This window comes from Gymnogyps californianus, chromosome 1 (genome assembly GCF_018139145.2).
Source record: "Gymnogyps californianus isolate 813 chromosome 1, ASM1813914v2, whole genome shotgun sequence".
Lineage (NCBI taxonomy): Eukaryota > Metazoa > Chordata > Aves > Accipitriformes > Cathartidae > Gymnogyps > Gymnogyps californianus.
In genome coordinates this window covers 113,654,729-113,668,041 of record NC_059471.1, presented here as the reverse complement: position 1 = coordinate 113,668,041, position 13,313 = coordinate 113,654,729, and the positions used below count along the sequence as shown (strand labels likewise).

General features: G+C 35.3%; 1 protein-coding gene across 1 annotated transcript in view; it reads left to right on the top strand.

The window, feature by feature from the left end:
* GBE1 (1,4-alpha-glucan branching enzyme 1) overlaps positions 1–13,313 on the top strand; it is a 172,453-nt gene that overhangs the window by 34,053 nt on the left and 125,087 nt on the right. Inside the window, exons 2-3 of the mRNA XM_050895991.1 lie at positions 678–847; positions 10,245–10,360. Coding sequence (XP_050751948.1) covers positions 678–847; positions 10,245–10,360 — 286 coding nt within the window. The remainder of the gene's footprint in view (positions 1–677; positions 848–10,244; positions 10,361–13,313) is intronic.

Genomic DNA, 13,313 nt, shown 5'->3' with positions numbered 1-13,313 from the left:
ACATGAGAGGTTTAGGGCATTTCAAGTCCTACTGGTATAAGTAGAATATGGTCCAAACAATTACTTTCATGAAGTGGTAATTTTGTTTTCCAAATCATTGAAGTGTCAGGGGACTGCAAAGTCTTGGTGATTGTAAAGAGGTTGCTTAAGGATCTGCTTTCTGCAAGTGCTAAACTAGTTTCTCCATACTTATATGCTGTACTGCAAACTTCTCAGTGTCCTGAGTTGTCTGTCTATTATAACTAGCTGTGAGAGATGTAGCAGGCCTATACAATTCTCCCTAGGAGGCCTGTGTCTGATATTAATAAGATGGAGGAAAAAGTACTAGGCTGTTCAGAGTGTGAAGTTCTTCTGTTGTGTAGTAATACTATGATTTCTTGACTGCCAATCAGGAGTTGTAGTCTTTGCCTTAAAGTGCAAACTGTTCCCATAAAGTAGGAAAAATAGACAAACATGAAGATTGCAACTTTGCACTGTGTAACAACCATGGAAAAATTGTATGGTTTGTATTTGATATTTTCTCTATTTCTGTAGGGAACAGTGAATCTTATACTGTAGTCTTAGGAGATAGTGTGACAGTGTGTCTCACTTAATGGTTTTTTTATGTTCTTACACTTCTTAATGTAAGAAGACACTTACCTAACTTTCTAAAAAATCTTCTCTATTTTCATTGAAAGGTATTCTCTGTTTTATAACCGCTTGAAGAACATTGAGGAAAATGAAGGAGGCCTTGATAAATTTTCAAAAAGTTACAAAACCTTCGGAGTTAACCAATTTGTGGATGGTGGAATATATTGCAAAGAGTGGGCACCCGGAGCAGAAGCAGTGTTTCTCGCAGGTGACTTCAGTAAGTATTTTTAGGAATATTTCTTCTCTCCTGCACTATGTTTTAGATCAGTATCCTCTTCACTTAAAGACAATTTTGTAGCAGTGATGAAATTCTGATAGTAAAAATGTATGTCACAGCTTAAACTAACAATGTTTTACTCTACATCGCAGTAGCCTAAGTAAGTATGTGTTTCTATTTTATGGTCAGTATTACATGTATGTATTTTTTCTAATACCTTTAAGGTGATGACTTGTGTAAGGGATGTAGCCTGGTCACGCTGCAACTTTAGGCTGTGTCTAAACTACCTGAGGTTCTTCCTAAAGCTCCCCAGTTAGGCTTCTATAAAACTATATACAGAGAAGGAGAAATAACAGTGGAATAACTTGGTTTATCTTCTGTTACTGATCTAACAGTGTTGTCCAAGGACCAAGGCCCTTCAGAATTCCCACTCATCATGAGAGTGTAGACAAAAGTCCTGCTGGAAAATGGTAACCTAAAATCAAACTAACAACTTATGAAAGAGTAGGTGGTGTTCTGTTTTGAAAGGAGGAGAAAGAAGGATGTTAGCAGAACAGGAAGGTGGCAGGATTACATGGAGGAATTGTATTGCTTACTCTGAGAACCAGGAAGACAATTCACTTACTTTGAACTTGAGACAAAAATATAAATTTGCTCCTTATTTGGAAGGCTAGCTACACTCAAATCATGTTCTCCAAATTCTTAAATGGAAGTGACATACATTTTTGCTCTTAAATTCTGCAATACTAATTCCACTCTGTCCTTTTTGTTTGAGGTTTTGAGGCATTCTGTTTTTCCCTTTCACCTCTACTCTGTCCCTTCTTCGGGGTTAGGTATTAGTCTATCAGGGTACTAGGAATTTCATTACTAGCTCTTACTGAACTGGGACTTTATCTGTGAAATTGTTATGTTCATTTAACTGCATTTCAGAAGTATGCAGTGTTATTTATCCAACTTCCGTTTTGCAGAAATACTGATCTGGTAAATGTTCAGTGTGTGTATTTATATATTACAAAAAAGTATATGAATTGCCAATTTGAGGCAGTTAACTGCTTCTGCTTAAAAAGAAAGTTAAATGCTGAGTTTTCCTTCTTCCTTACCCCTGTTTGAGGAAACTATTAAAAGGACAAACTCTGTATTTGAGGAAAGGAATCATGGACCTGAAACTGTATGTGCTTATATAACTTTAAAATGATAAGATTCATTACATATGCTGTTAGTTGTAGTAGCTGGTGGTGCTTTCTAAAGTATTGTGGTTAAACTTCTGTAAACATGTGCACAGTAATAAAGAAATAAAGGGACTACCCTGGCAGTGTTTTTCAGATCCATTGTTAAGATCTTTTCAATGCTTCATAGCAATCTGTTTTAGTGTTGTTTTTCCTTAGTCCCAAGATCAATACACTTATAAATAGAATAAGCAAAAGAAAGTGTTTAAATATTCCTGTTCTGCTTCACTTTCCAAAGAGTCATAAAATGCATCTATTTAAATTGTCAGAAATTTGTATTTTCTCTTTTTCTTTGAGAACTCAATGGGAGGTTCTGTGTCCACTATTCACTGTGATAATCTGAGTCTACAGACAATGATTATTTAAAAAAAAAAAAAATTTTTTGATGCACAAGATAAACAGAAAAGTTAGTACAACAGTATTTTCAGCCATGATTCTGTTTGATATGGTTAACCATAGTGAATGATAGAGTAGCTTTCCTTGAAATACTCCTTGTCTTTTTATTGGAATAGACATTGATAAAATAGGTTAGTGTAGTACTTGAATTTTAATATGGGAATCATATATGTCCTCTGATTCAAAACTGAATAATGAATCATGAGTATAGTTCACCTAATCCTAGATAATAGTGATTTCAGCTATCAATAATGACTGCAAGACAGCTAGATGAGGATATTTTAATAGCTCAACTTTATATGTATAAACACACAGAAAATTCTCCTCCCTACCCCTCCTCTACTTGTTGCAACCCCACCCATTGCTCAAGGTTTTTGTGATAGGTATAATAGTCTTTAAGTTAAATTACTCAACACAGTTAAGACTAGAATACATTTGTTTTAAATATGTATTTTAATAGGTGGCCATTTTAAAAACAGAGTTTTAATGAAATTAATGTCTAATACTTTGAAAAGAGGATATAACTTGTAAAGTGGCTTGGCAGGTTGGGGGCGAAGTACGCCTGTACCAGAATACAGTAGCTAAAAACTGGAATGGTTTTCTAAACTCTGCTTCATTTAATGTCATGTAATACATCATAGGAAGCAGAAATTTAGGGCTAATATCTTAGAGTAGTTGTATCTAGATGCTAATGAAATGTGGCAGTAAGAAGTCAAAAGACTAAAAAGAAATTCACTTTAATGTGGAAAAACTGTGTGTCCTATATATCGTATTCATCAGTCATAGTAAAGTATTCATTCCCAAAGGGGAGGATAATTTACTTGGAGAGGCTAGAGGAATGGAAGATTGTCATTCAATTCAGATGAGCTTTAATAATATTCTGATGAGAAATTGGGTTACAAAACCCTAAGATTTAGATTCAGGTTGCTACAGATATGTTTAATTAAAACTGAATCCCTTTAACCTTCCTTTAAGTTTTCAAGCAGGTTAAAGTCTCAAACTAAATTCATGATTATATAGTATTTAAATTGGATATCAGGATTGCTTTTAATAATAATTTTTTTATAAAACTTTTTATAAAGAGAACTGTAATTGAACCATGTTGGGGGAAGTTAGAAAGCTTATACGAAGAAACAAACATGGAACTTAAATGACAGCAGCTGTTCAGATTTTAAACTGAAATATGATGGTATATAACATAAAACCAGTCAAATCATGCTTTAGTTCTTAGTTCTCTTGTAAGGAGATGGATAGCAGTGTTCTCAGTGTTTTACTTAATGATATTGTATGGTCTGCAACTCTCTTAGATGTTTGATGGAGAGACACAAAAAAATGACACAAAATATTAGTCCCTGCTATTTAATCTGGTAAATTTTTGAGGATTAAAAACTAGTAAAAATTATAATGGCAAGTACCGACTGTGTTACAGAACTTAAACTTCTTTCAGAATTTATAATTAAGCTGATAGTTGATAATAGCTTTATTATGAATAGTGCTTAAGATAAACATGAATAATTTATTTCTGTAATAATATACATGTGAAGCCTCAGTCCTGCAAATGTAAAGTTTTTTGTGAATGACTTTTATGCCGTATAGCGGACAATAAAAGCCTTGATATTAAGGTATTTTGGATCAAATTATGGTATTTTCGTACCTCATTCTGAGACACTTGTAATGAATGGGATAGCTCCTATTTATAGAATAACTCTTAGTATCACTGTGCATTCTGGAAAAAAGCTAGAATCTAGTAATAGCCCACAAATCTGTATTTGGATTGGAGAATGAAAAACATAAATTCAAGAAAATGCCAATACTTTGAGTTCTTTTTGTCTCTTCTTTAAAACTCCATAATTGGAGAGAAAAAGGTGTTATATCTGTCGGTATTCTGGTATGATGCTTTACTCTGAAAAGTATTAAATGAACAGCCAAAAACATTAAGATCTGTCAGTTAGTACTTTTAGCATCTCATTAAGTCAAGTGTATGAGGCAATTAGCTGAATTTCTGATACTAGAGGCAGTATCAACATTATAGCTACCTTAAACTCAGTGATAACACACTGAGTATTTTATTTGCATGCTGTATTGCTGAGGAACTTGATGACTACTGGCAATTTATTGCTACTTTAGAATCAACTATTTCAAAGTAAGTCACTGAACTGCAAGTTTTGAAGGTAACCCACAGATTTTGTTTGGGAATTAGAACACTCAAAATTGTATTTGGCCATACAGAGACTCAGTAGGTTATCTGTAAACAATATTTTAATTTTAAAAAATGTTACCAGCTTTAAGAAGCTTGAAAGAATAAGTATGTATATGCTAATTTGGAAGTCAGTATTTGATATAATACATTGTCATACTTGTGGTTTCCGTTCTTTAGTTCCTTTTTTCTTTTCTCTGCCTTCCCTTCCCTCCCTCCCTCCCAGCTAACATTAGATCTAAAATGTTCATCACTCTGGAATGTCTGTTTGGTTTGGTTTCTGCTTCCTTTTTCTTGCACTAGTGGGGAAGGCTTCTGCTGGGGCTGGAGGGTGTAGGGGGAGGGTGGGCTGGTTGGTTTTGGGAGGAGCTGACCGGAAACTTTTCATATCTTAGAATTATTTTTTTTGTTTTTCCCCAGACTTGACTCAAACTTTTACTGAAATGGAGTCTAGATACTACTATATGATACTGAGCTTCTTACAACTTTCTTTGGAGCTTTTTATAGGAAAACACCTAGATTTCATGAGTAAAGTCAAATAGTGTTATACTTGTGGCTGTGGACAACTGAAGGCAGTAAACTGAAGTATAAGCTGCTATTAATATCCAGGGAGACATCCTATCTGAGAAGTAATGATATTTGGTTTTATTTCAGTGTTTGAGCTGTTTAATCACTTTTTAAGCAGATTATGTTAATGACCCTGCTATTGAGCTGTTGGAAATCAGGCAATGTAGACAGAGGAATACCTAATTGGCCACTATGTAGAGCAGTATAGTGTCCTTAGAGAATCTCTCCATTTATGTTCTGATTTCATATTCCAAGCAAATGGTATAAAGGTATCTTGTGGGATAATGGGATTTTGATGCCTGTTCCCTTGTCTGAACTGGTATTTGTCTATCTTTTCCTCAAGGAAGCTGTGTGAATGCTTGCTGGACTCTGTATTCTCTTTGAGCATCTTTCAGTTGATCAGAAGTATGTGGAATGTAGAAATATAGTTGCTCGAAGAGATGAGTTTATGCAACCTCAGTTTATGAAGTTTTTTCACTTTTGAAAAAATAGTTACAACACTGCACTAATGTATCAGCTCTTACATTGTAACAAGTGAATGATGTCAATACCCAAGAAGTAGTCCTTTCCCCCATGAGAAGCGAGAGGAGTGTTAATTTCTGATATGAAACTCCAAGTTAAGCTATGAGCCACAGAGCTGTATGGTTATATACTTTTCAATGTGAAAACAAAACCAGGAGTTGGAACAAGAAGTCACTTAATTTATGGCTTAGCTAGAAGTATTGCATTTAAATTGAGTTTTAATGACAAATGGTAGAATCCAAGCCATTATAACTTTGAATTCAGTTCTAGATTAAAGCTCAGTTCATGATTCTTTGGCATGCTAATGATGCAGTTCTGAGCAAGAAGTTCCCTTGTGCCTCATGTTGCTGAGGTAGGATGTAATGTTTAAATAGTTGGCTGGTTTTGGAAGATCTAATCAGAGATGAGAGAAACTAAAAGTACCAGGCTATTCAAGATGTCTTCCATGTTGGATTAAGACACATATGGGACCTAAATTTTTGTATACAAGCTCTTGTCTTTGTGTATGGCTTATGGATTTTCTGTGATGGTGTCCTTTTTTCCTAAAACCTATTCAAGCTGATTATTTGAACTTCTGCTGGTAATCTTCTCAGCCTCTTTCTGTTTGTAGCTATTGGCAGAGTCTTTGAAGTACCTGTTCTCAAACTAGATGTTTCTTTTGTCTTTATATTTTCAACTTCTGAATAGTCTGCTATTCAGTTTTTGGTTGGTTGGGGGTTTTTTGAGGCACTTTTGGCTATGTTTTGCCGAAAAATCTCAAAACTAAGCATTAAAACTGAGAGAAGCCTGAGCCACTTCCTCTTTGAAGGAAGCTTTCAGTTTTCAGGGTGTTTTTTAACTTTTTATGCCTCTTGCCTTAATACAAAGCAATATTTTCTGTTATAACCTTCCCAAATGAGTTCCTCTCCAGGGGTAAGTAGTAAACAATCGTTTTAAGTGGGACTGTCTGGGACAAATGGGTATTGCTTTGCATTTATTCTTAAGTCATGAACCACGGACGCCCAATAGTGATGGACTGTGGCTGAGAAGAGGAAGGATTAATGGGAGCATCCGGTATTGCTAGCAAGTGGAGGGGAAAGTGCAAGCAGCTTGGGCAGAATTGTTGAAGCTGCCTGTGGAGAACAGAGATGCTTAAATGGGTAGAGATGCAACCATTCCCCTTCTAAAAGAGGAAAGAGAGGTGGTTGTAACAGAGGTCATGAGAATTTTTTGGAGTAATGTAAGAATTCAGTGGTTTTAGTGTACATAATGAACTCAACTTCAGGCAATTTCCCTGTGTGAGTTTTATAGAGACTAGGCCTAAGACTTTTGCTGTAACTTTTTATTTTGATCAGTATTAGCAAGTCATCACCTGGCATACTTGGTTCATGCATCGTAATCAAGAGATACAGCTCAATTGGAAAGAGTTTCATGGAAAGCAATGAAGATCATCAGATCTCTATGGGGGGGGAAGAAGGTTAAGAGTTGCTAATAATTCCCATAAATTCCCATAAGAAAGTGTCCTGGTTTTGGCTGGGACAGAGTTAATTTTCTTCCTAGTAGCTGGTATAGTGCTGTATTTTGGATTTAGGATGAGAATAATGTTGATAACATGCTGATGTTTTAGTTGTTGCTGAGCAATGCTTACACCAAGTCAAGGACTTCTCAGCTTCTCATGCTGCCCTGCCAGCAAGGAGGCTGGGGGTGCACGAGAAGCTGGGAGGGGACGCAGCCAGGACAGCTGACCCAAACTGGCCAAAGGGATATTCCATACCATATGATGTCATGCTCACTATATAAACTGGGGGAAGGTTGGCTGGGGGGCCACTGCTCGGGAACAGGCTGGGCATTGGTTGGTTGGTGGTGAGCAGTTGTTTTTCATTTGCATCACTTGTTTTTCTTGGGTTTTATTTCTCTTTGTTATTTTCCTTTTCATTACAATTTATTATTATTATTATATCAATTATTAAACTGTTCTCATCTCAACCCATGAGTTTTCTCACTTTTACCCTTCTGATTCTCTCCCCCACCCCACCAGGCGGGGGGCGGGGAGTAAGCGAGCAGCTGTGTGGTGCTTAGCTGCCGGCTGGGGTTAAACCATGACAGAAGGTCTTGACTATCATAAATCCTAACAGGTTCCTTAAAGCAGTTGTCTTGCAAGTTCTTAAGATCTTTGTTATTTTTTATCTTTTTTCTGTTTTCCTATTTTTGCCTGAATTGTTTATTTCAGACAGTTTAGCTGTTTGCAATTTAAAAGTAAATATCAGTTTTAACTCTTCATTTTTTCCCAAACCCCAAAATACTAGTGTTGTATTCTACATATGTTTACAATTCTCTGAAATAAAATAAATATATGTATTATAGTGTATAAACACTATATATAGTGTTTGAGGTTTTGACATTCTTTTAAGGAGGATTGCTTTATTGCTAAGGTATTGTTTGTTCTATGTTGGTCTTAGTAGCCTTAGTAGATGTCAGTAGTGTTCGTTTCATTATTTTTTGATTGAAACTTCAGAGTAAAACCAAGGGGGAAGAACCATCTAAATCTTGCTAATATACAAGCTTCTGCTGTTAATCAAGCAATAGTTTCGTAAATACTTTCCTTCTGCTAATGTGTGTATTTTGTCTGCACTATCCAAATACCTTAATCGTGATAAAAACTACAGTCCAAATAGAGTACTGAGTTAATGGTATTCCTGTTTTTGAGCATGGGAAATATTTTATTATAATAATTTCTTCATTGGTTTTGACATTGCTCTCTACTGTAAAATGAATAGGTACTAGAATATTTGTCTTACATAGTTATTTTTGTCACATTGTCTAGCCTGTTTGATTTGTGCCTTTCAGTTTTGTTCCTTAAAGATTGGCAGTTCTCAGGTTTAAACAGCTGTGTAAGAGCGACTAGCAACTTTCAAAGCAGCCTAGTCTTTCTCTGAAACTCAAGACATCCATATTTTGTTACAGAAAATTATCTTTTTGTTGTACAGCAGATAAGTATTTTCCTAAACATCAGTAATTAAAAATATTATGTTGATGAATATAACTTCTTCACTTCTCTACCTCCACTGTTGTGATTTCCATGGTGCCAAAAGTGATGATCCTGCTCCAATGGCATGTCCAGTTTTTTATTGAATTGCTTTTAACCCTGACTATATGTTTAGTTGCAATATTGTTTTATACTAGCTTAGAGTCATGGAACTACTAGTTTAGGGTGTGAACAGTTTGTTAGCTGTTATAGAGTACCTGCTTAAGATCAGGCACTGTACCTCCTGTGAATAGGAGGTCACTGAAGGCTGCTTATTCTTCTTTCATTGAGGTGTTTGGGGGTTTTTTGTTTTGTGTTTGTTTTTTTTTTCATGGGACATGGCATGCAAACAGATTAGCATGAAGGAAGATTAGCATGTGTTGCTTTAATGTCTTGCAATTCAATTTTCTGTGTTGACTGGTTTCTTGTTAGCTTAGGAGTCTCTGTTGCCTTGAACTATGTGAGATAGACATGTTTCAAGGCAAAAAAAAAAGTAATTTTCAAACTTGGCTTGCCATTTCCTTCTAGCCTAGAAATGATTATATTGCCGAAGTCTGTCAGTTCAGAAGCTTTATATTCAGTCTCATATGAGTTGAATATGCATACAAACACACAAGATCTTCTTGGCAGATGTGTGTTCAGTTGGGCATGTCATAGTGACCAACCTTGCACGTCTCCAGTGCTCAGTGAATCCAAAGAGGACAAAGAATCTTGAATTATGGAATCTAAGCTATGTTCAGTAAACTTTTTTAATGAAAAAGGAATCTTCTTCAAAACTTACTTAAATAAAACTGTGGCATTTCAGGCCAAATTTCCTGGCTGTGATATCATTGTCTGGTATTGTGTGGTTTCCTAGCCATTGCTACCAAGTTTGTCTGCAGTTTCCCCTTTATTTTTCCTATTTTATAGACTTAATGAGTGTTATTAATAGGACATTAGCTTGTCAAAATAGACGCAGTGAGCAGTGTGTGTGTCCAAACCTGGTTTGAGCATTCAATTTATGGAGGTTGGTTTTGGTTACATTTTGTCCACTTCCCCTCTCCATAATCAACAGCTGCTGATTAATTTTTCCCATAGTGTTGTAACAAATACTTCTACTGGCTTGTTTAGGATGTGAGGTTTTTGGTTTCAAATCTACATTAAGCATTAGTTTTCAGCCATTAATTTTCATACCACCATGATTTTGTGGTATTAAAATCAGTAGTGTGTTTTGGGGGAGGAGGAGGTTATTTTGACTTTGATCAAAGAAAGTGAAGTAGAAATAATTTAATCATTGTCAAATTATAATTGGAGTATGGTTTCCCAGTGAAAGTCTTATACATTTTATTGAACCTCTTTTGAATGTGTATGGTAGTATCAGATATAAAAGTATTTGTGTCTGCTGTCACTGAAGTTTATTCTGAAAAAGACGGAACGCAGTTAAACCTTTGAATTGTAATTGGACACACTTTAAGATAAATATACCTAGTATTTCTTATATTGCAGATGGCTGGAATCCATTTTCTCATCCATATAAGAAGACGGAATACGGGAAGTGGGAGTTGTTCATTCCACCTGGACAAGATGGTTATCCTCCTGTGCCCCATGGATCAAAGCTAAAGGTGTTGGTTCTAGACTTACTCTGTTCAATTCTTGTAACCCTTTTTACGCAGTTGTCCTTTTTGTTTTCTTTTAAATAACTGTATCTTCTTTTAATTGGTCTAAGAAGCAGAATCAGTTTGTCTGCTTGTGCAAAGTGACCTCAGTGAGTGAAACAGTAACATCTAACTCTTCACGATGATTAGGAACAGGCATATGTGGCTGAAATGTGGATATAGTGTATTGTATGTTACAAGATGAAAACAATATTTATGTAATTCTTATTTTTCAAATTATCAATATGTATAGAGAAAGTCTTTCTGTATTTGATGCAACTACTTGAGATTAAGATCCTAGTCAAATCTCAATACCTTGGTAACTTTTGTGATCCTTTTAACCATGGCTTTTCAGGTGATCTTTTTGCATTGCTTTGATGGTACATGCGACTTTGTAAAACTTCTGCCTATCCTTTAGGAATTAAGGGTATTGAGCAGTAGGCTTACATTTAAGTTAAACTAAATACAGACACAGGGAAAACTTACTTGTATTTTATCAGTTGTATTTCATGAGTATCCACGAGCATAAAATGCTTTCTTCCAGAAATTCATGGAAAGTTTCTTTGAGCTGTCAAATGCCACAGTTGTTATGCTTAGTGCAGATATACATAATGACAACTATTAGTAGAATTAATTATTTCTAGGTGAATACTGATTTAAGTCAGAGATGTATTTCTGAGAATTTGAATTGTTGCAGTCAGAGCTTGAGTTCCAGAGATACTGGATGCTAACAGGGGACAGTAATGAGTAGTTAAGGAAAGAAATGTACTGAAATCATCTATAGACTGGGAAAATTAAGAAACTGGGAGCATTTTCAGGGCTCCCATCAACAAAATAACACACTGTAAAAAATCCTCATTTTTCTGCTGAAAATCAGCTTAGGCAAACAAGAAATCTGCTGAAACAAAGATATGCATAAAAATGCTCTGGAAATGCTTACTCGATGTGTGTGCTTATCTCTATGCTTTTTGTTATGGCCTATGAAATCATCTCAGTAATAAATATGGATAAATTGAAATTTAGGAATAATCATTCAAGGATGAGAAAGCTGATTTTATTTTACAGAGCAGGAAAGAAAACAGTTGTCTGCAACTCAGAAATACAGTGATTATGCAGTAATGTATGAGGCTGCAGAATGGATACTTTATATTTTCCATGGCTTTGAGATGTAAGTAGGTTAGATTTCTTGATTGTTGCTAAATTTACTTTTTATGCTGTATCTACAAAACTATTGAGCTCACCTACTGTAGAATATTCTATGCTCAGTGTAGATAAGAGGTATGAATGATGAGGTTTGATAATTATTAACGTAATAGCAAAAAGCAAATATTCTTAAACATGTTTGGAAAAACTTAAGATTTTTTTTTGGTCTGTCTACCTATATAATCACTGGTCATATCTCCTATTTTTGAAGTAGAGGTCTTTATAGTACTTTTTTTCTTTCCATTCACCATTTTCTTTGCAATATAAACTCCGTAAAGCAAAGATTGCATTGTGCATAGCTTGTTTAGTGTGCAGAATTTTTGACTACTGATTACTCTTGGTATTGTTATACTAGTAAGATGACTTGCTGTAGTTCTGTAGTTGCTCTGAGTAGAAGACTCATGAAAAGCCATGAGATTCCTGCTGGCAGAGCAGAATGTGAGTTTGTTTTCCTCTTTTTTTATTTTATTCTTTTTAGCCTGCCACTTCTTTAGTTGTGCTTTTACATGGTCAGTTTTAAACAAAGATGTATGCAGTTGTTACTGACACTGAAAATATGTGATTGCCAAACAGGCTTGTGAAGCTGGACTGTTCTGTCTGCCTTTTGAGTATGTATATTCTTGTCTTAAAAAAAAGTGCAAAGATTTAGAAACTTGATTCACAAGTGTACATAATCATAATTGATGACTTCATCCGTATGGAACTGCTCCCAGCCTCATCTGTAACTTTGCTAATAATCTTTCATGACACTTTGTTTTTTGTTCCGTGGTGCCTACACAACTGAATCTAACACATTACAGTGTGTACTTTCAATGTATTTTGATGATACAACTAATGTTGAAAAAAGTCTTCAGTTAAGGTAGTTCTAAAATGGTTTATCTGTCACAAAAGCTGGAATGAGGTTGGAATATTCCACATGGTAGGCATATACATTACCCTCGTGCTACAGCTGATCTTTTTATCCTCTCTCATTCCACTAATGGGTTCAGAAAACTGCTGCTCTTCTGTAAGTTTTCATCGAACTACATGGTTCTGTTAGATTATGATCATTCATAAATGTGTGTATCCTTGGGAACACGAGGATTTGTGTGGTAGAGTATAGTTTTGCAGTTCTTTGTTCATGCAGAAGCTGAGGATATTGGATTGTCTGTAGATGGAAATTACTATGCAGATTGCAGAGCTAATGTTTAAATATACAGGCACTGTTGTCTGTGTGCACTAAACTAGGCAACAGAAACTATTTCTTTTTAGTAATGAAGGTATTCCCTTTCTTGCTTTACTAAAAAAGCAGAACAGAATCACAGGTTTTAAAGTTTCTTTTACCAATATTATTCTTAATATTTAAGTTAAAATAGTCAACTTTAGATGTTTATGCAGTGATTTGATTAATCTGCTAGGGGAAAAAATGTCTCCTCCAGAAGGTCCTTAATCTTTAGCTTCTGTCTACACTGTTTTCATCCTTAGTTCTACACAGGCGAATGCCAAGTTCTGAAATGGTGACAAGGTCATTCCTTTTAAATAAGTAATTTCTAAGCCAGAATGGGAAATGGATGGAGTGTAGCTGGTGACACTAATTTAGATCAGGTCACAAAATATTTTTGTAGGAAAATAAATGAGGAGCAGAGGTCAAACACTTGCCTGTTTTCAATAGTAGTAGACGGTCTACTGTAGCTCTTCAGGCAGTCTTCTCGTAAGTACATACAAACAATGAAGAAGG